The sequence below is a fragment of the Neopsephotus bourkii genome, unplaced genomic scaffold (assembly GCF_033783945.1).
Source record: "Neopsephotus bourkii isolate Nb327-2 ecotype Australia unplaced genomic scaffold, CSIRO-AGI_Nbou_v1 NB_275, whole genome shotgun sequence".
NCBI lineage: Eukaryota > Metazoa > Chordata > Aves > Psittaciformes > Psittacidae > Neopsephotus > Neopsephotus bourkii.
The window spans coordinates 1,525,476-1,549,328 of NW_026900784.1; the positions used below are offsets into that span (position 1 = coordinate 1,525,476).

The window sequence follows — 23,853 nt, forward strand, 5'->3', positions numbered from 1 at the left end:
ATTTAATTACTCCATGTACCACTAAATAGAAGATGGGTGCTGTGGGAACAACATGCTTAATTTTCAGTTAAACTCACACCAGTTTCAGTTGACTTCCCATTTTTCCTACACCAGCTGGGGAGGCTCATTACCTCCACTCCTGACAAAGCTCTATTCCATGCATTTACCACCAAACATCAGTTCCTAACTGAGACAGTAGCTGAAGTCTCTCCCATCTGTCCTATTAGCAGTTCATTTTGTACAGGTGATTCCTCAGTCCTTATCTTCTTGGTTTTCCCTTCCTCTCCCCCATGAAACTAGCCCTTCTCTTGCTCTGTTCCATTTATTGAATCTGTCTTCACTCACATTTGGCCACATCTGGTGTTTGATTCACAAATTCCAATCATGTTGTGATATCTCATTAGAACTTAAGCCAGATGTGACAAAACCTGAACTATCTTCCTTACCCTTATTCTTCACTCTTCCTCTTACAATATTTTGATACCCACCACATTTCAGCAAGTTAGTTCTAAAAACGGTAGACAAAATCAGACCTCCCTCTTTCCCTGCCACTTACTTTAGCACTCTGCTCATAGCTTTCTGCCCCAGCTTTGACTGTCAGAATCTCTCTTGAGTGCTGGCTATAGCACCATATCCATGCAAACCAACACCTTTTCCCTCTTTCCGACCACATCTCTCTGAATGCCTCTTCCTTCCCAGCTTGTTTTTTAACTGACTTAAGGGTTCCCCGTTTATGCAAACCAAGATAATTGGCTTCTAGGTGAAACACTTTAAATCACAGAATTGTTGGAAGGGAGCTCTGGAGATCATGTAGTTAATATTTAGCTTTCAGTTGCTACAAGTTCTCAAGCTTAGCATGCAAACCTCAGTTAGAGGTTTAACCTAACCAAAGCTGAGGTTTTGCTCACAAGTTGCTTGCAGCTCAGGAGAATAATTTCAGCCTATAACAGCTGCTATGTGCATGTTTACATTGATCACCTAAAAATAAAAAGGTATGACCCAAGTGTACTCTAGCAAAAGCAGGAAACTGAGACATGACACAAGGAAATGGCATTTACATAGTAGTTCCAAGTCTGGGTGTATCATGTCTGAACAAGCATACAGGTAGGTGAATATATTTTATCTCATTTAGAACCTGAATGCCACAACCAGCATACGAAGCCTAACAAAGCAAATGACAAGGTCATAGCATTGACTTTCCAAATTGTGCCAGGTAGATGTAATATGGCAGCATCAATTCTTGATCAGCAATAACTTAGCATTCACATAGAAGCTGGTCCTAGAATCTACTCTGATGAAAAATGAACCATTTGCCTTCCCAGCCGCTGGAACTGTATCATATCTCTTGGATTGCCTTGACTCTCTATTTGTGGACAACTATTTTTTCTTTATACACTGAGTTAAAAAAGAACTTAAAAATGCCAGAATTCTGTAATATTTTGTAAATATACAACAAATCTAGCTGTTCATTTTCTTTATGCTGGCATATAAGTCTACAGAGGGTGTTCAGGAACATGAAGCTGAATTTTAGTTTACTGATCATCCACTGTAAACAGTCTAGGCTGATAATTACACATTGCCAGTCAACTCAGTATAAAGGGATGGAGGAGGAAAGTGAAAATTAGATTAATTTTGTCTCCAGAACAAGTAATTTCAAAATGGCAGGAGAGCTAAGAAGGTGAAGTGTATTTTCTTCCTGGTTTTGATGACTACTGATGACCACAAAGTTTTAAGACTTGGCTTTATGTGCCCTGTAAGTACCATATTGTCATTGTTAGAAAATAAGCTACCATGGAGTCAGGTGTAATGCAAGCTCAGGGTCAGGATTGGCTTGAGATTAAATGTTCTTTTGTCTACAAAGACAAAACCATCTCTAAAACAGTGCTTAGTTCACTATAATTACTGTATTATACTGTAAATGGTTCTCTCGCCCCATAATTCTTGTTCTTACACCAAATTCATCTTTGACCTCACAGTTCCTTGTGTAATTCAAGCTTCAAAAATTAGCTGAGCTGAACAACTGAGGTGTACTGTACCCCTCAAATATGATCTTTTTCAGTAAAAAATACTCAATATCCTCACTTCAAATTTGTACCTAATGTCACCAAAACCTTACTTTCTCTGTCAGAGAAAGTTTAAGTTTCCATTCTTTCTGCTAAAAGAATCAGATATTATGGTCATTTCAAACAAAGCATGACTGTTCTTTCAGGTTGGGCAAGGGAAAAAGGGGCAAGGAGATCTCCAAAAATCTCTCACATCAGCTGAGGTACCATGCTCACATCTTGTTCTCACATCAAAAAATAATCCAAAATTATGACAGAACATTGTTATTGTAAGGTTTTAAAATATTATCTAAATTAAAATGTAACAGTATAAACCTCCATTTTTTGTTCCATACATTCTTCAAAATTAAACCATCACTATATGGATGATAATAAAATTGAATAATCAGCTGCCTTTAAGGCATACCTGTGCTACCTCTTGCTGTTTAGAAATGTTTGGAAGGTAGTAGTTAGAGCACGCATTCCACTATTACATGAAAATACCTGCTTGCTTTCTCAGAAGTAGAAAATATGATACCAGAGCAACCAGATCTCTCTTCTTGGCACAGCACCTTACTGATCCAGTCCTACAGCTTCTGGAGCAAATAAAATTACTTCTAGTCCATATACATGTTGCACTTCCATGTAACTTCAGTTAATAGTCAGTTAAAAAATATATGGCAGCCTGTTGAGTAACAGCTCCGACACACAGGTCTGAAGGTGCAGTGTACAGATGTTGACACAAGAGCATGGTAGACCAGCAGCCCATCAACACTGCATGGATTCACTTCAGCCCTACAGCTCTGTACTTCACATTGCTCACATTTTTTACTGCTTTTCCCCCATTAGTCCTCACTGGTCATCACTGGTTATCAGTGAGGACTCACTAGAAGTTCGTAAATTTCACACCCTTTCTTTCTATCTCCAGAGCAGTTGGCCTAAACCCGGCTTTTTCTTCCTTTCAAATGGATATGCCAGGTCAGCTCTGCCTCAAAGTTTGGGTCTTAATTTAATTTCCTCCTGCTTTGCATTAAGTACTCTGAATTTCTGGCCCTAGCCTTGTTTTCACAGTTCTTGAGCTGTGCAGAGAAAGAAGATACCGCCACCTCCTTCTACAAAATTAGTATTTTTTATTATGCAACCATCACTCTGTGAAATTCATCATTAAAAAAGGTGCCTCCACTCACCAGGCTAGAAAGAAGATACGGTGTACCCCACAGTTCCCTGCATGCTGCACACTAGGGACCTACAGCTGTGGGATGCACTTTGGTGTCCCTTCCTCAATGCACAGGTGCTGTTTCTGGGAGCTATCCTCTTTCCATGATTCCACTGGCAAGCCCAGGCCCAAGACAATGCATTTTCCTGAGAGAGAAGAATCCAATGTTATTGCCACCACTCTCTGTATTACTTGCAGAAGGGATTTCTGTGTTTACTCACCAGGATGAAATTTAGCCTCACTTTTTGTGGATTTAAAGCAGAAGTCAGTCATCTACTTGAAACTTGAAAGAAAGGGTGTGCTATTTCTTACCTTCATTAACAAGCACCTACTGTCAAATAATCACGTATGAGGCAGACTGTTGGGAAATCTACTATGACAAACCTTGTCCCAGCTCAGCAGCTGGATACTACTTTGAATAATCTTAGTAGTAATTTAGCTAGGAGACACATTCAGCACTAAGAACCAAACACAACTGTAAGAGACATTTTCATAGAATCACAGACTGGTTTGCGTTGGAAGGGACCTTAAAGCTCATCCAGTTCCAACCTCCCTACCACGGGTAAGGACACCTTGCACTAGAGCAGGTTGCTCAAATCCCTGTCCAACCTGGCCTTGAACACTGCCAGGGGTGGGGCAGCCACAGCTTCTCTGGGCAACCTGTGCCAGTGCCTCACCACCCTCACAGTAAAGTATTTCTTCCTAATATCCAATCTAAATCTCCTCTGTCAGCTTAAAGCCATTCCTCCGTGTCCTGGCCCTCATGCCCTTGTAAAACATCTCTCTGTAGATTTCTTGTAGGCCCCCTTTATGTACTGGAAGCTGCTCTAAGGTCTCCCCAGAGACCTCTCCAGGCTGAACAAGCTCAACTCTCTCATCCTGTCTTCATAGGAGAGGGGCTCCAGCCTTTTAATCTTCATGGCCCTCCTCTGGACTTGCTCTAACACTACCTGTTAGAGCTACCTACCACTTGACTGTTAGAAAATACACAGTATGTGTTGACATACCTTTACAAATTCTATAAATCCAAATTAAATTCCTTTGGCTAAAAATTATATTCTTGTCTGTATTTTAGTAATAAAGCTTTAGTAGTAAGCATACTTTTTAAATTCATAATGTTTAAAAGCTTATCCTTCTCACTGAAAGAAGAGCTGAAATAAGCAAAGTTTCCCTTGTGAGAACTTTTATATCATACAGGAAGTTCGAACGTTTTGTTGTTTTGTGGTTTGTTTTTTTTTTAAATCTGAGATTCAAAAGTATTTCCCCAAAAGACAACTATTCAGTGCCAACACCAAATCCACAATATTGCTGTAAGTATGATACCATGCTTCAGGTAAAACTATCCCAAGGCAAAGGCTGATTTTTACATTTCTTGTTTCTAATAAATTAACAAAGAGTCAAGAAACAGAAATTTCTCTCAAAATCAGAAACTCAAAAGTGAGAAAATCCATCCATGACTTCAAGCCTAGCAGTTCCTACAAGAAATGGGATGATTTTTTTAGTAAAGCTTTAGCTGAAAACCAGTATTTTTATAGTGGCTTAATAAGCATGACCTCTGAGAAAATGTCTCTGCCCAAAGAAGGGGTCTCACATGCGATTTCTTATTTCAGAAACACTGGCAAGATTGATAGAAGAAAATAATGCAGTTAAACCTTAAGGTGCTGTAATACTGCATTGAAAGATACCTGTATAGTAACAGGATGAAAATCTCTCCTACCAATTTGTCACTACAACACACACAGCTTGTAAGCAGCTGCAACAGCCGAGGCTAGAGATTTAGATTTTTGAAGCTACTTTCCTTTTTTGCAAAGTAAGTGGTTAAGTAAATCGCTTCCTGTATTCTTGGTATTTTAAATACTTCACATGACAAATGAAAAAGCAGTAACGTGCCATGATATGTTGTATTCGAACACTTCTACTGACACAAAACTGAAAGAATTTAACCAGAGCGCAGATGTATTCCCAATATATTAACTGCAATAAAGTTCCATAATCACGTATTTAACACTTGTAACACTGATTCTCAGTTAAAATTATTAGGTATTACAGGTTTAGGATATATTTATATATACACAGTTTCTGTCAAAGAAAGGAAATTATAGAATCTCAATTCAATTATGAAGAAAATAAGCCTAGAATTTAGATTATTAAACCCAGCTAAAGTACCAGTATAAAAAAGTATCTTAACTAGTATTGACAATGAATGGTTAAATTCAACCATGTAGCCAATGCAGAAATTAATATGAACATTGTTTCATTTGTGTTAATTTTTTCTGCTATTAAGTTGGCTCTAAACTAAAATTCAGTAGTAGCATCATTTCACAAACTTCTTTGGACTTCCATTGGAAATACAGTCACTTTAATCCTTGCATACTTTACCTTTCCAACTTCTAAGTCCAAAACGTGACTAATTTACTCAGGTGCATAAAGGTCTGCAGTAGCCACAGAACCCCATAATTCAGTAGGCACAGAAAACAGGCATTTATTGCATAAAGGTATCCACAACTATTAGACAGCTGGGAAACCAGCAAGCACTAGCAGTTTCACAAAGTCTAAGCCTGATTTCCTTTTAAAAACCTGTTCAAGTTCTAACATGGAGATTTTAATCATGCAAACACAATACCCTAAACTAACATGATATTCAACACAAAAAAATACCTCAAGCAAACAAAAAAAATTAAATAACACCTATTTCCATCACTGGATCTGAATTAAAATGTGTTCATAAATCAGTTAAAACCAAGCACTTTTGTCTAGTGAGAGTTCTGGAAAACAACTTTTCTAGCTAGCTGTTGCTTACTTTGCTACGGTGAATGACCCATGAGTGTGTTTAGGTAAACTAACTACTCTAAATCCCAGCAAATGAAACCTAGGGCTTTTATTATTACGGAGCAGAAAGGTGAAACTTCAATTCAGAGGTAGGTACAAGTTAAGTCTTTGTCTTTTATAAGAGGCCTTGAGATTTATAGGAAGTACAGCATGTTTGTTTTGGGTTTGGTTTGTTTTTTAGCTGGCTGTGAGATATAGCTCTTTTTCAAGTTTCAAAATCTGCAGACTAGAACAGCTTCAGTGTTATGTGCTGCTCTTAAAAAAATAAAGAAAAAAGAAATAACCAATACTTGGTCAAATGGAGATGAGAATATCTATCATCAACCTTCCAGCCTTCACTGGTCAAGTGATCCCTTTCAGTCTTCCTGAGCTAGGAAGCAAAAAAGCCTGAAGTTCTCTAAGCTTTTCAGTAGTACGCTACGTACTCATTATATTGACACTGTAATAAGAGCACTTATGTCAGTACTTTATTGTTCATGTTAATGAGTATTCTCAAAAATGTACATATCACCATAGGGGAACATCTGATGTTAGTCCTTCTGAACTCACCCAACTCTAGGCATAATGTGAAAAAGCCATTAACAGACTGTAAAATCATGTGTTAAAGATTAAATGGGAATGCTTATTCATTTACTCAAATTATCAAATAGGATAATTTATAACTGTTAAGGAATACTCCCTGCTTACAGAAATCCTTCTTAGGGTAAACCCCATTTTACTCAGTGCTCATCCCAAGTATTACTGTGTTACTATGGCAAATAAATAAAAACCTTGTTTGAAGCAGAAGGCTCCAAATTTGCTTTGGGACCAAGAATCACTTTGCACTAAGCAAGCTTTCTGCTTTTAGAAGTTATTTCATGGTAGGAATATTTTGTCACATTTGACACTAAAGTGTAAAGCCACTCTGGTAGGCATTGCTTTTCCCCAGAGGAAGTCTGCTCTTTTAGCTGAGCAAGAGATGACAGGCAGGTCAATACAAATTAGTCTCATTTTCTGTTTATCTGGAAGTAATTCCAGTTGAGATCAGTTGTAATAGCAGATCGATTTTTTGTGTTTTGAAAAGGTGAAGTACTGTAGTATCAGCATCCTTTACCAAGCAATACAAGCGCAGGTGGGTTACTTGTACACAACAGAAATGTGACTGCTATCAACTTTCGCTGCCAGTGAGTGTTCTGTTAGACTATGTCTATAATTCTGTATGTGAGAGTTTCTAACATCTCATTTATGGTACCCCATCACCTCCTCCATCCCTACTTTCAATCAATTCATGTTTCTTCTTTTGCCTTATTGCCAAGCATCGTGCAATGCCCAATGCACCTCCTTTTAAAAAACGTACGAAGTTGTCTCCCACCAGAGGACCTAAAGCAAAGAGGTTGGCTTCTTTAGTGCATTCATAAGTGTATGGATCAATCTCTATAGGATTCCCCTTGCATGTGATGGGCTGATTAGAATGATGACCTATACTATGTCCTTGGTCCTTAAGAAAGAAAAGATTTGGGTGAGAACCTATTAGAACCAAGGCTACAGAAAACTTCAAAATTTTCTTCAGTCCACAGGCACTCTGAAGAACGCACTTCATTTCAGGCTTGAAGGAAAGTACTTTGTGTTCAGGAAAACTAGTGTAAGCAGAATGTAGATTTGAGTCCACAGTATGGGACTGAGTACACATCATATGATAGACCTTATGGTATTCAGGGTAAAGCTTTTTAGGTAACTGTTTGAAAATTAGACTTGTATCAGTAACTCTTCTTCGAAACACATGGATTACTGGGATGTTGTTGTTGTAGGCACACAGTACTGCATCAGCTGCTGTAAGTCCAGCACCCACAATTAGCACAGGGTCTGGCTTCCCACGTAGCTTTCCTTTGCTGATAGCAGCTCCAAAGTCAGACATAGAATGAAGCACAAAAGGAAAGTCTTCTCCTTCAACTTGTAGTCGGCCAGGAGAATCAAAGGTTCCTGTGGCAAGGGCCACATTCTCAGCAAAGAGGCAGAAGGGCACGTGAGAACCATCTGTTGCTCGCTGATAACCTCTCACTTCCCAGTTTCTCTTAATCAGTGATTTCTGTCCATCTTGCATTTCCAAATGCTGTGTTGAAATATTTTCATTTAGTTGAGTTCTATCTTCATCATCCTTTCCTCGGTAAAGCCGGGATACTGATGTTATGTAAACGTTGTCTCTGAAATTCTTTTGGAGGCCCATGACTTTAACGTAGTGCTTGTAATAACAAGCTATTTCCTCTGGCATTACTCTATCACTCTTTATATTTCTGAAACAAAATGGAATGGTTCCAGTTAATATATTGATCTTATCAGTAACCTGAATATCATATATGACATACCACAAGACAGTAAAATTTAAGAGAATTGAATCTATTCAGTGTAACTGACACTGACCTTAGTATCTTTAAACACATTCAATTTGTTTTCCTTGCTGTCTTGACTCCTGATATACAAGACAAGCTAACTTTTTTTTTTAATAGTGGTAATTCTCTACAATGTTAAGTGCTAAACTTGTATTCAGAATACATTGACTCAGGATATGAGTAATTAAATATCATAGTAATTGTTGAGTGCTAACTTTCAAACTCTAGATTCAATACAATACTCTAGATTCAACACAATATTCTTCATCAAACTTTGTAGAAGACCTCTCCCTTGGACACAGGTAAGGCCACTAAGTATCAAATTAAGCTCCACGTCACAGGAATGAACAAAGCAAGTATGATACAGAACCTTAATGCAACTACGTAAACAGAGTTATGATGTCCAAATGTCTTGATAAAAAACTTTTTTGCACTGCAATCCTGGTATTACATCTATACTTCTCTTATGTTTACTGCATTCTTATTTATAAATGAAGCTGAAAATGTAATTATTTTGAACACGTGCATGAATTTTGCCTTTAGAAGAATGCTCTAGCAATAAGGGAAAAGAAACTTCAGGTTTGCCATTGAATTATTCTTAACTGCATATTTACAAGAAATTGGGTGACTCATTCTCATAGATTAAAAAGGTAAGCGTATGTGCTTTTAAATGTTCAGGTTACTACTATGAAAATCCTGATGAGGTTTATATTGAAGAGGATAATGCGACAGTGTCACATCTGTTAATATGAAATTTAGGAAACTATTTAATGGGACTTGAAGTTTTCATTATCATCAATACTTTTAAACACATTTTTTAATTGTAGTATAACAAGGCAGCATTTCTGGGTTTAGTATTATTGAAAGCTGTAATATAAACAAATTAGCTTCAGATAATAAACAGCTTATGGGATTTCAGTTGATAAGGAGGCAAGATTACTGTGGTTATCCAAGAAAGCTGTTACAGAACAAGGTATAGTTTCTTCACTGTAAGTGGTGTCCTGAAATGGGTAACTGTCTGCCATTAAAGACATACACCCAAGTAATTCTACTTCTTTTGCCATACGTGGTACAAGAACAACTTCCTTTAATTTTGCTAAGACCAAGTCAGAAAAATTAAGATTTCAGAAAAAGCTTATGCAGTGTTCCTAGGTTCATGTGCTGACAGACCTTTTTGAGCTAACTGCACAAGAGAAGTAAAAACAGTGAGCTTGTACAAGGCAGTAATTTTTATTCTCTATATTTTTTCTATTAAACTTATTACTGGAAAATAACATTGGGAAATACTGAATTATACTCTTAAAATATAGACAGCAACATTTCAGATGCCGCAGCTTTGCCTTTTCAGTATTTGTAAAAGCAAATACTGAAATACACAATTTCCGAATTATAAGAAAGCTAGTGTGCACAGCAGCCTAAGTTGCCTACATGTTGAGAGAAGAACTTTCAACACTTTGGTTGATTTTAAATTCTTTCCTCAATCTTCCCTCAGCTGTGACCAAAACTGCTTACAGTAACAGTGCACCACCTTCTAGTATGTAGGATTTTACTCAAAAGCAAATGTGGATGCACTCAAAGCAATTACTCTGGCTGACCATTGTCCATTTTTTTCCATTGGATTTCACACAGCAGAATAATTTTCAGTGCCATCAGGCAATGTAATAAACAAAACAAGAAGCTCTTTTGTGAACAATGAAGTCTGAATCATAGAATAGTTAGGGTTGGAAAGGATCTTAAGATCGTCTAGTTCCATGGGCAGATGTGTTCCATTCTCAAAATAACATTATTTGGATTCTTAGAGCAACTAGATTTCCCAAACACATTATGCAGTATCTTTACCTGCGTTTGTTAGCTGCCCACTCCTTAAAGCTGAGGCCAGGCAATTCCATCCAGTCTCCAAAACTGATTGTTAGCATAGAGCCTTCCATGGACTGTGGAGAAAAACCCAAGATGCATGACCAGATACACTTCAACAGATACATTTATGCAAAATACAGTGAAGTTCACCTCATTATACTCATCTGGAGCAATAAAATATCAGACCATAACACAATACCAGGACATGACATGAAGTGCTGTTTAACTGGTTTCATGTTACAGTTAGGTACTATTTTAATGAGCACCTACACAACCTAATAAAGCAGAAGGTGAAGAGAGAACAAGTAAAAGGGAAACTAAAACCAAGTTATTTAAAATAAAAAACAGGAAGAAAAAAAAAGTGAAACCAACAGCATATGAACACATTAAGATTTAATATTTTGCGTAAAAGCATGTGGAAACAATGCAGACAAGAGAAAAAAGTTACAGAAAATATTCTTCGTTATAATTCATTAAGTTTAAGATAATAAAAAACCCCATATAAGACAGCAGTCATGGTCACAAATCTCCAAATAGAGGACAACATTTTCCTTCCCTTCTCCTCTCCCTAACATATTTTGGCTTTAGTAACTGAGCAGTAGAAATTGCAATTGTCATTATCATCTAAACCAGCCTTCAAGACTAAGTAAAAAACCGAAACCACAAAATTACCAAGTTACCATAGCAGTGATGTGAAATTTTTACTCACATGCCAAGCCCCTCCAGGTGGTCCTTTACCAAGCACTATATGAGGAATGTAGTTATGTTGTTCTAGCTTCCAGTGCAAAACAGGTGGGTAGTCATACCCAAAGTCAGCATCAGGATGAAGCAATGTATCAAAAAGCACTGCCACTGGGTTTGAAGAGCGTCCTTCAAGACCTTCAGACAGGTATTCCAGATCCTAGAGTACAAAAAAAGTGGTATGTTTATGCAACTTCTACTGTTCATGTTATTCTGATGTACATGTCATGGTTTAAGCCCGGAAGCTGAATTTCAACAAAAACCACAATTAAAGTTGCATTTTAAGTAGAGGTAAGTATTTAATGTAGAGATTCAATCAAAACACTTTTCAGAAATAACTGATTCAGTTCTTCTATAACTTTAAATAATACATTTCACTCATTTAAAAATTACATGTTAATTACACAGTAATACCAGGGCTGGTCAGTATTTGAAATTCATTGTACAAAAAGAAATACAGGAACAAATATTCAGAGATCAGAGCAACTTAGTAATATTTATGTTTATAGAGAGCACACTTTTTTAACAAAGACTTGCTAATATTTCTAGGAGCCTCATTTTGATAAAAGCAAAATTGGTATCTAAAAACATTTAGTTTTAACCATCTTGTAGTAAAAGCTCCTTTGACAGCTCTTAGGTAGTTCCAAAGTAACTTTAGTATATTTTGAAACAATGGAGGTATTACTTTTAAAAACTGATTAAAAAAAAACAAACAGGCTTATTGTACAAAGCAGTTAATGTTGAGAACAATTTCTAGAACTTCATAAAAATGTTCACATTGCAGCATCTATTAACCATCTCTGTTCTAAAAATTCCACAATGCAACAGCAAATATATGAAAAGAAAGAACTGGCCATAAAGCCACTTTTTGCTGACAAAATGTTTTGCTTCCAAAACTCAGAAAATATCAGGTGGTCGGGAGAGGATGAAGCACACAAAACATCTGTAGCCAAAAACTTAGGCAACTTACTCTCCTACCAAATTAAATAATTGTAAAATCGTTTGGGTTGGAAAGGACCTTAAAAGATCATCCAGTTCCAAACCCCTGCCATGGGCAAGGACACCTTCCACTAGACCAGGCTGCTCAAAGCCCCATCCAACCTGGCCCTGAACACTGCCAGAGATGGGGCAGCCACAGCTTCTCTGGGCAAGCTGTGCCAGTGTCTCACCATCCACACAGTAAAAAATAAACTTTGAGACTTAATGTCAACATTACATGTAAACAACATGGCACTGAAACAAACAAACAAAAACCAAACCAAACAAAACAACAACAACAACAAAAAACAAACCCTGTTTCCCCACTACAACACATATGCATGTCTATATTTCTAACTAATTAGTCACACAGGCAATACAGTTAGTGATAGCACTGTGAGTAATCAGTCAGGACTATAGTCAGGTGAGTAGAAAATGATAACATGGCAAACAAATGGACACGTGGGAATAAAAATAACGGAGAAGATTTAACTAATCAAATCAGACAGAAAAATTGGATGCATACAAGCATAACATGCACTCACGATTGCCTCATGCTGTAACACAAACAGGAAGGATACAGACTGTTCAGAAGAGAAAAACAGAATGTGTTTATAGAGGGTATATGCCCCTAATGTTACTAATAATTAAGTTTTAATGAGAACTGTACTGTTTAGGAAGATTTTAAGTTTAAGTATGTGTACTCAAACTATGTTAGCAGCACCTGTTGTTTGATGATGAAGCCCAAGCATCCTAGGATGTGAAAGCTGGAATTCCTGCATCAGCTACTCACTCACCAAGAGCTACTTCAGACACTTTTGGCAAGTAAGGAGAACACAACAAAGGGCAGTTTATAAAACAAAAACACCACAAACAAAGAGCCCTCAAGAGCCACAAAAATAACCACAAAAAACAACCACATGCCCCAGGACTAGATCTAATGGTCATGAGTTGCTTCTGTTTAAATTATCAGCATAACAAAGTAACTTACTGATGCACTAGAAGTAAGATTGGGTAAGTAGGCTGGTTCTTCACAATGCAATCTGCAGAATTTTGGGGGATAAGCGTTCCTAAAATGCACTGCTTTTCACCTGAAGTGCCCTACATATAATTTGTTACAAGTCACAGAAGAAGGTATATACCACTCTTTATTTCACAGATAGGAAAAAAAGAGGCCAAGACAAAAACCGAGTTTTTGAGGTCATACTGTTACCAAGCTTCACTGTGGTCTAATTCTTTGTGAGTTGAGAACATTACGCTTTTTCTTATCTGTGACACTACTGATGTAAGTTCTAAAAGCATTTTAAACAGGATCATTAAAGAAAGGTTACTGTTTCATAATCCAGCTAGCAGAAGGAAAAGAGCTAAACAAGATGGTAACCAAACCTTACTTGATCCACGATGGAAAGATGTCGAGCTTCTTCTAATTTTGTATGTAGAACGGGGTTTGGGTGTATAGCTTCAGGAGATAAATACGGCCTGTACCCAGAGAGCAGGTAAGAAAGACAAATTCCTGAAGGTCCATTTCCTATTAAAGAAATAAGTTACTGCTCTAGTAAAAACATCAATAAGCTAAGTTTTTACGTCACTAAATAAGCAGCAACAAAATCGTACTGAAGTAGTGTAACATTATACTACCTGACTGAAAGTAGCTTACAAACTTCACAGTAAAATAAAGCCTAGAACAGGAATTTACTCCAAATAAACTGAGCAAAATCTTTCAGATAGCAAAAAACATGGGACTGTTTATACCATGAAACAAAATGCATATACAGATGTATCTCAAATTCATCAAACCCGCGTGAAAATGGTCTGATGGTAAGATCTGGTCTGTCAATCACAATGATATCTGAATATTATTGCCATCTTACAACTTTGCATTCCCATTTACACTGGGTACTGTAAAACAGAACAGAAAGACAACCTAGAGCAAATGCCCTTCAGGTCTGCCCATGAAATAAAAAGAGGAGACAAACAGAAAGCTGAAGACTGCAAGTCAGAGGAGAAGATACAGGAACAGCACAACAGCAGCATAAAAGCTGAGTGAAGACAGAACAGATAAGTGTAAAGTACAAGAAACTCATGTGAGACCATATTCATCACTCAGCAACAATATCGATTCAAACATTTTTATCTTTGTTTTAGCATTTTATAATTCATGTATGTGCATTATTGCAATTTTATTAGACTAACTTATTTTCAGAATTTTATTAAAGGTGTGAAATGGATGGGACAAAAGCATTACTGTAAAGTAATTATTTCCATTTATTTGACTAGTATTAAACAAAGTAGGGGACCACATTTATAACATGCAAATACAGAAATAATGTTCATGTTGCAAAGTCAGATATTGAAAGCCAGGGAAAATTGAAGTCAGAAAAGTATGTGCTGCGAAACAGAATTTAAACATGTGACTATGTACTGTTATTTATATAGCTCTTCTTCCTCTAACTGAATGAAAGCAAAGTATTCTCCTGATAAGGTACTATTGAGTATTTTGTCTTTGTTTTCCATCTGGAGTGGCATTTACATGGTATTTACCACACACCATTCAAATTCTGGGCTAAAGATATAGTTCCTAATTTATTCACAGTTTTATGTAGCGATCACTGTTAGGTTGATAGCTCTTACCTCCTGCTGTTTCAACTTTTCATCTCAAGTGTTCACCTGTCAATTTCCTGTTTCCCCATCACCTTAGCACACACCACTTCCAACCACTTGTTAACAATCCTGCTTTTCCAATGCCCATCTCTTCTCTCTTTTCTGATTTCCCAGTGAAAAATGGGAAAAAAACTAAATCCTTCATCAATTTGCTGAGACCCTGTTCATTCCCAGTCTCTTCATATCTCAGATCTCTTTTTCCTCTTCCACCAGGCTACACTCATGACTCTGGTCCCAGTGGCAGTATATCCCATACTTTATTACAATGCTGTGCACATAGACTGGTCACAGCCATGGCCAACAAGAAAATCATGTAGGCCCACTGTAGATGAGTTCTTCAAAGGCTAAGACTGCTAAGCTGTAAGAAATCTTCAATAAGCACATTTTCTCCGAAGGCCTAGAAACCAAGTAAGTATGTGAGAATGGTTCCTGCCCGACAATCTAGTTTTTGCACCCAAATATGGAGGCAAAAATAGAGGCTTTAGGACACCTGTGTACTCCAAGGACCATAATGCATGAGAAAAAGACTCTCTAGAAAGCTGTGGGTTTCTGTCACTGGGATCTTCTTCTGTAATTAAAGGTTTAAAAACTGGTGATCCTGCCTGTATTATTCCACAAATTACCTGGATTCCTATTTTGTCATTTGCAAAAAAAAAACTGTAAAGACTCTTTCAGACAGTGAAAATGCTCTTCCTTGCTCTCTCCTACAAAGAGATCAGTGTGAGATGTCTGGGTACACTTCAGCCAAAGAATTTGATACAAGCCCCTCCTGTCACCCACTTGCCCCATCAGACGGATGTGAGAGAGAAGCCTAGCAATATACTGAAACCATCTGTAACAAAATCACATGAAGTTGTGAAAACACTCTAATCATACCTATAGTTCACAAACATTCCCAGGACTGAGTAAATTCTTAACTATTTTTAGAATTATATCTCAGCTTTTGTTTCTTTTTACAAGTGCATAGCTGGATTTTTTTTTTTCCTTCTGCAGTGCAATGGGAGCTAGTCACAACAGAAAGATAAAAATGTGTGCTATACCCAAGGATTCCCTGCTAAAGAAAATTCCTACTGGATAAGACTAAAAAGAGCTAAATGGGTAACAAAAGTTGCCAAAACAAAGGCCAGCAAAATTACTGAGGATGGGATTATGTCAAAGTGAATTACTGTAACTAGCCACTTCCCTGGCACCATCCAGAGAACTGATCCAAACCCAGCTCCTATTCTTCGAGCAGAATAAAGAAATTCCCTTGTCAATAATACCCTCAAGGACACACAAGAGGAAGGTTCAGCTGCAAAGTTTGCAATTAGACTTGCTATGATCTTCTCAGAAAATCCCTGTGGGGGGAGGGGGATAAGAAAATAATCTGAAATGGGAAATTTATACCTGAGGAGTTTGCTTTTTAATTACACACCCTGCCTCCAATACTGTGAAATTATATAAACTTTAGATATACAATCAATATACCCACAAACTCCGTGGCCCTGTTCATTTAAGGAGCAGTTAACATTTTATTTGAAGAGTAACAGAAGCTTCTCCTTACCAACAGTAAACTAGAGTACAATCATCTTCACATATAGGTCTAAATTTAAGCCTTATTATCTGGATGAAAATTTAAAACGTTGTGCTTACACAGTAATGATCAAAACTAGTGCAGAAGATGAAAGAGTTTAGCACAGAACGCCCTCTAGGATTAAGAGCTCCAGAATGAGATTCTTCAATTCCAATCCATTCAAATGAATGTATCCATTTCTTCCCAATTTCTTGAAGGCAGGTACAGCACAGAAGTTACTCAGTATCACCACATTAGCTTAGGACTCTATGCAAAACTTCAGTACAATATGCAGCACAGGCTTAGAATCAGATCTTAAATCAGGCATCATGTAAAGTAAAAGGGAATGGTAAAGTTAAAGAAAGGGGAATATAAGTTATTGTTCCATCACTAAGTTAACTGCTTACACATGTGCCCTCTTTTTCTTTCTGATCAAAAAAATAGTGCAATGAGAAGATGGAGCACTAGGAACCTACAAGTATGTTTAATTCCAGCTATACAGGAATCACATGGACTAGAAAGCGTGTATGCATGAGAAGATTACTATTTTCCTATTCTTCTACTACATTATTGAGTGATTTTAGATCCCTTTTAAGACTCTTCAGACAGCCAATGGCTTAGTGATAATAGGCTGCCAATGGAGAAGATCAGCATGTGAAGGAGTGTCTCAAGTATGTGTAAAAAAACATTTGGGGACCTTATTTATTTTTCAAGGAAAAATAGTCAAGGCAGCTGTATTTGGTGTCAGCACACAGAATGGTGCTCTAGACAAAAGTATTAAGCACAGGTATTTGCATAATGCATATCTGCAAAACTAAAGAGTGAAAACGGAGTCATTAACCATATGGCAAACCTGTACTAAAGTTGACAAAATGCCAGGGAGCTGTTGCTCTTCAACTATGATGCAGAACTCAGCCAATGAGTCACGTCTGTCACATCCACGCGAGCCTATTACATGAGCACTATTTTAAGCTATCATGAAGAGAGCTTTAGAGAACAGGCACTTACAAATACCAGTCCTTCAAATTTGTGGAAACTTACTGTGAGTACATTACACTGAAACATCATTCTCTGGAATCACTGCTTGTTTGCAGGTACAGTTAAAGCTGTTCGATTGCTATCGTCCCATCAGCTTTGGACTAGATTATTAAAAACCTCCTTTACTCCAGATCTTTTCTTTATCCCTCATCAAGTCATGGCAGTAAGGAGCTGGTGACCAGCTGTTGCTGAAAAACCTTGGCCCAATACAAATCATCCTGGCACTCTTTATTAAGCTGCATACCCAAGGAGCTTGCTTCCTCTGCTATCCTGTCATTCAGGAAGATTTTACAAGTACAAGCCTTTAACTATTTAATCAAAACTACAATTTATTATTCTAAGCAGGTTGAATTGATTTGGACTCATTCTGGAAAAGACGGGACAATAATTAGACGTTAGTGATGGATGCAACAGAAAAAGACAATTAATGAGAGAGGTTAGCATCTAACCACATAGCACATATTTTACATTCACTGTTACATCTCAGTGCAAAAATCTATACTGGTATACCATCAACAACCTCCACACAAGCTGAAGTAGACACTGCATTCATGAAACCCTAATGTGATCAACACAGTTCTTCCGTTAAGGCTCACATATCTGCTGCCAAATAATGCGGCTCATTTTGTCAAAGCACAATTTTGAATTCAAATATAATCCAAAGCAAGTTCCTTAACATAATTTTATTAGGGCTGTTAATCATAACAACTGTATTAGTCTAACGTCTTCACTGTAAGGATGCTAAACATCAGCTATTTAATGATAAATGACTTCATGCAACAGGTCTATAAAGGCAATGACAGAGAATCTTAATATGAAAAAACTCACCTATTACCACTACAGGCAGAGTAAGGAGGGAGTCCCCAGGCAGAACAGTTTCTTCAATTAAAGGCATTCTTTTAATCTTCCTCCCGAGGCTATCACCAAAATACTGGGTGAAGGAATTCAAAAGCTGTCCTTCAGCTTCAGGGTTGCTGTAACTTCTAATTAATAAGGACAGATGGGAGGAAACTAAAATGAAACAGTTGAACTGCCGTCAGAACATTCTTTTCAAAAATAAAGTTGCTTTTGATGCTTTAAGAGTTACGGGACTGGCAAAACCAAGACCAACACAGATATGCTTCCATTCAACATACAAAATTTTACTTTTCAGCACAGTTTTTCTATCAGAAGATTTTTTAAAACTCTATTTTCTCCTAGGAAATCTACAGAAGGATAGCAGTAAGGCACAGATGGCTCTGCAGAGATGCAGATCTCTAATTTTGGTTTATACAAAGCCAAATTATAACCAACAAGCATTATTTTGATCCCCCACACAGAACTCGTTCCTCATTATCCTTATCAGAAGAGGAGAGATACACATCACCTAGCCAATTAACATCCTTAAGGCCAGCCAAAGGCTGAAGGAGCAGATAAGGTACCACAGCAGCCGCTCTCATCGCTTCCTTATTGCTGAGCAACACAGGAGACCTCACCTCAACAAATTTCTGCTTGGGTAGAAGTAAGGCTTGTTAAAACTGGCAGTGGAGTGAAGATGGAGAAAAGTGTGATGCCTGTAAGCCCTAGACACAGCTAATTTTACCACTGCTAAAAACCCCCTTTTTCTAAATGGAACTGCCACGCAGCCAAGTCAGCTACTGCAGAGCAGACTGCTTTCACCTCAAGTCATTTTCCTCGATTTCCCAGTCATTTCTCTGCAGCTTCTGCTTAGGTTTCTCTCACAACTCTTCACCAATTAAATGTGCTTCTAGACTAGGAAGACTTGTTTTATCTTGTTTGCTGTTTAATTATTTAGGAGCCCTTTCTGAAGCCCTTCCAGGTCATTGAAGAAGTATGCACTATCAGTTTAGCTACAAAGGCACAGGCAAATTAAAGATCATCTATAACTAGCAGTTATTTTAGTGCGCCTTCAAAACAAAGACTTAACTTTCTAATTAAAAGTAACCCAATCAACTGATCTAAATTTCCTCTTACAAACACAATTTTAATTATTAATAAATAAAAGTACTCTTACTTGTTGCCTAAGTCTCTCTGTATCTTAAAGCTATTCTAATATTTTAGGAATTATTTTTTACTCAGGACCGAAAGCATACGATGCTGATTCAATTCCCACAGCCTTCAAGAAAGCTGCGTACACTACGTGCTACTGCAACTCCCACAACACTGAAGGTTCTGCTATGTATTTCAAGAGCCTTTCCTCAATGGAGAAGTTGGAAGTAAACTAGAGTCAAAGCTGTACAGTAACAACAGCACACGCTGTTAATACACCTCTCTGGCGGTTACTTCCTTGTTAAAAAGGGTGGAGAGCTAGTCTAAAGTTGTATTTATTTCAGAAATCAAGAACTTGGTATGTGTATTCCTTGTACTACAACAAGGAAAGTTTGCAAATTACATGCTTACTGTTTGAGTACAGCTGCACATTAGCACTTTGTGATCCTGGAGGCCCATAAAATACAACAGTGTGAGTTAGATTAAGGCAAGAAGGTGGCAGAGAGAGGAGATCTAATTATCACACTGCTTTTTCACCTCCGTTTTTAGGTTGGCAAAAGTAGACTACATTATTCTCCAGAATTTGCTCAAAGTTAACTAAGGCAATACTACCCTGTGCTTTGCAAAAGACAGGATTAAACGAAATAAGTCTGTTTTAGGGTGGTTTTGCTGTGCTAGTAGGAAGATACAAATCAAAAGAAACATTCCAGAGTTTCTTTTCTGGGATATCTGCACAGTGCTGTAGGCTACAAAAGAATCTTTAACAATAAAAATGTCACTTCTGTGCAGTTCAGATGGTGTATCACAAACTACCCAACTGTTTCTGGGCAGAATCTAATTTTGCACAGAAATACTCGCATACAACACAGTTTCCCAGCTACTACTCATGCAAAGCAGATGAAGGACTGTTGTCAGGAGCACATTCTTCCTCTGCAGGAAGAATATACCACAATTCACGAAGATCTTAAGTTAGGGGCCACCATCTTCCTAGCCTCTGAACAGCACTGAAAGCCACCAAATACCAGAAGTTCTTATATTGATAAAAACTCAGGGTAGACAGCTTTGCAGTGGTGGGGATTTGGTAAAGATGACTACAGCTCTGGTCCTGCAGAGATGCAAGAGGGCACAAAGATGAGTCAGTCCCAAAGCTAGTGCTTAGCTTACGCTGCTCATACCAAATAACCTCCAGAATTACGTTCTGTCAAACACCTAGATTCTAAGCATGTTAACAGGAAACTCGTTATATAAAAGGAATTTATATTTGGTCTCAAGTTGACGCTTTGGGAAGCAAAGCTGTCAGGCTGTTACGGATTTTTTAAGTAACGCAGAGAAGCAATGCCCCGTCGGGACCGGGCTCTCAGAGGTGCAGTGCTACCAACCCCGAAGCGGTACCGAGCATCACCAAGCGCCGGCTCGTTCCCCGCTGCGCTCCTGCGCTGCCCAAGGTCACACCGCGCCTTCCCGGCCGACACCTGCGTCCCCTCGCCTCCAGCCCCGCGCCTCTACCCACCGGCCCGGCCCAGCGCGACGCAGCGCAGGGACCAGGGGCCGCCGTCGCCGCCACCACCACCACGCAGCGGTCATGCAGAGGCCGCAGCACCGGAGCCGTGCCTGCACTCCGCGCTCCCCAGAGCCCCCTTCCTCCCCGGCACCGCCCCTCCTGCCCTCTCACTCCACTCCTGACCCACGGCCCGCTCTTCTGCGCCGCCTCACCTGAAGTGACCGGCCAAGGAGCAGCGGCAGCACCACACGGGCATGGGAAGCGCAGCGCGGCCCAGCGATGAGGCTGCGGGGGGACGCCGCACCGCGGCTCCTGCTCCTGCTCCTCCTCCTCCTCCTCTCGCCTCCGCCGCTGCCGCTGCCGCCGCCACAGTGAGGCCCACGCAGCGCCGTCCCTCCTCCTCGTTCACATGCGGCAACGGGTCACACGCGGGAGGAGGAGCCGCGCCAGCACCGGGAAGGAGCGAGGGAGGGTGGAGTGAGGAGGGAGAGTGTCGCTTCCTCCTCCCGGTAGGCCAGTGTGAGGAGGCAGCGCCGCGCAAGGCTCCACAGCGGGGTATGGGATGCACCGCCCCCCCGCTCCCCCGGGGAAGGCGGGGAAGGGAGAGAAGGGGAGCCCCGGCCTGGCACCGACGCGGCGGCTGGGAGGACACCTCGTTGGGCAGGGGGTGAGCGGGGCGGTGGCAGGAGGGGCCGCCTTCGCCCCCCTCATACAAACACCTCAGAGAAACGCGGGGCCCGTGGTCGCACAGACCTTGCCGCCGCCAGCCGAGGCACACCTGCGGCCTTGACCGTGCCTTTCCGTGGCGTGGCGCGGCGTGCCGGGAGGGGGGCTCCGGTGTGTGAGGGGAGCTATACCGGGCTGCTTTGGCAGTGGCGGCCATCACCCAGCCCCACAAGCGGCCCGGAGCTTCCCGGTCTGCCCCGTCAGGTTTCACCTGAGAAATGCACAGGGTTTTGCTATCATAAAGGTATTTTTAACATTTGTAGCATGATCTTTCTGCTGATCAATGGGCTGATAGCTAAATATGTTTAGTACCAGCTTGACTCTGCAGAATTCCAGAAAATCCTGTATGCACGGAAGTTGAGAGCATGAGAGCAGGGGACTGTTGGTCTCAAGCCATGATACGCAGCATGTTAAAAAAAGCTTCATCTTCTGTAGAAGTGCCATGACCAGTGAATAACTGAATAATGACAACTGTGTGCTGAATACAACCTGCACACTGTAATGCTGCATGGGAAACAAGGAAAATTACTGCAATGTTTTGGTAAGAGTCCCATACCTCCACCAGCTGCAATATGAGATTAAAGTACAAACTAAGTAGAAAATAGACCTGCAAGGCTTCAAATGACATTACAAGGATATGATTGACTCTGGGGATAAATAATGCAGGATCTCAGTACTGGAGCTTACTCAGAAAAGATGTCTCATCAATAACAAACTTGTTCCCTGTAACATTAAATGGCTCTGAAAGATGTATGAACTGCAAGGCCCAGCAAGCGACATTGTAGTGAAACTTCTGATGTGAGCAAACAGGAAGTTTATTGCAAGCCTGTGGCACTCAGCCTGAAGTACGAGGTGCTGAAGAAAGGCCAGGAGAGATTAAGAAGGCTTGAGGTTATTTACTGTCAATGTTGTTAAGCAAGATGGCAATTAGGAAATGAAGCTGCAAAACAACTTTCTGCCTGGCAAACGATGAAGAATGATAAAGACGGGGAAATTGCAATCAAGAAGATCCTGCCAAAAAGTCAAGATACTTGCCGAGAGGGATGAATTAAAGACACTTATGAAACAAGCTTAAAGGAGCAGGACCGTCAGGTTCCTTCATCACCTGTTGAATAAAATTTTCAACAAAAATATTTGAAAGTGCTAATGAAGTTGTACTTGCTTGTAGAATAAAGATGCATCAATTTCTGAATTAAAGAATTATCTTGGTACTATAGAAGGATTGACAAAAGGGTCTCCATGGGCCTTTTGCACGTCAGAGATTGATTTGCCTGACTGTCTCAGGAGGGGTCTGTGTAGAATTCTGTGATGATTTGCTAGGATAAGAAGTCTGCTGATGGTTTAACCTGGCAGGCAGCTAAACACCACCACACAGCCGCTCACTCATTCCCCCACAGGCACAATGGGATAGGGAGAGAATCAGGAAAATGGTAAAACTCTCAAACTGCAGTGCTGTGATAACATCATTACCATGTGCTAATGATAATCTTTAAGCATTCAGAGGTTATGTTGTTTTTCTGCAATGGGAAGTACACCTCAGGTGTGTTTGAAAGATGGGAGAAAGACTAGCTAGCTGGACTCTAATTGACAGTAAGTGAGACCGGGAAGGGATTAGCAGCTTTCAATGCTTAAAAGACTCCTTATGGGTAATGGTGGGGCCAGAAGTTACAGACTCCGGGAATTGAAGAATTTGGTGGTTCCAGCAAATGTGTGGAAGTCAGCATGTTGCAAGGCATGCAACAAAGTTTATAATATATTCCCGAGTAATGCGAGTAAGACAAAACACTGACACATAAATGTATTGGCTTTCGCAAATCATAGGTGTGGTTATGTGGATGTAACTGTACCAGTTTACAGTAACAGAAAAAGCTCGCTAAAGACACAAGATTAGACAAGTTAAAAAGGGCCAGAACTCTTGAGCAAAATGGAGTCACATAGCAAAAGAATTTGTAAAGGTAAAAAGGGGGGAGGGTTTGATATAAGAAAAGCTAGTGCCTGAAAAACATGGAGTTAAAGTCCTTTTTAGCTTAACTTAGATTGTAGAAAAAGAACAATGTTTACGTTGTAAGTCTGTGGAATGTAGTGGCTGCACTAAACATTAGTTAATTGTTTCACACTAGTCTTCTAAAGTATCCTTAGTTTTAAAGAATAGTGTTTGGGTTGTAAGACTGTGGTGAGATAACAGGATTTAGTGGCCCCACTAAACATGAATGAGTTATTTCACACCATCCTTCCACTTATCTGTTAGTTTAGAGGCAGAACCTTCCAAACATCTGCTAGCTTTGGGTACTCCTTGTCTGCCTATCCTGCAATAAATTTTGCAGGAAGGTCACACTGTTCAAAATCTTTGCCAGCTA

At 39.4% G+C, this 23,853-nt stretch overlaps 1 protein-coding gene across 2 annotated transcripts; it reads right to left on the bottom strand.

Moving 5' to 3' along the window:
- Positions 1 to 4,633: 4,633 nt before the first annotated feature.
- OSGIN2 (oxidative stress induced growth inhibitor family member 2) lies at positions 4,634 to 21,091 on the bottom strand. 2 transcript variants are annotated; one of them, XM_061346807.1, is made up of 6 exons: positions 20,983 to 21,091; positions 18,109 to 18,263; positions 13,421 to 13,557; positions 11,020 to 11,211; positions 10,293 to 10,384; positions 4,634 to 8,357 (listed from the first exon to the last, which is right to left on the bottom strand). In XM_061346807.1, the coding sequence occupies exons 1-6, from the start codon at positions 21,024 to 21,026 to the stop codon at positions 7,310 to 7,312; spliced, it is 1,668 nt and encodes a 555-aa protein (XP_061202791.1). In that variant the 5' UTR covers positions 21,027 to 21,091; the 3' UTR covers positions 4,634 to 7,309. The 2 variants fall into 2 exon arrangements, with proteins under 2 accessions (XP_061202791.1, XP_061202792.1); XM_061346808.1 differs by having other exon boundaries at positions 18,109 to 18,291.
- Positions 21,092 to 23,853: the final 2,762 nt, after the last annotated feature.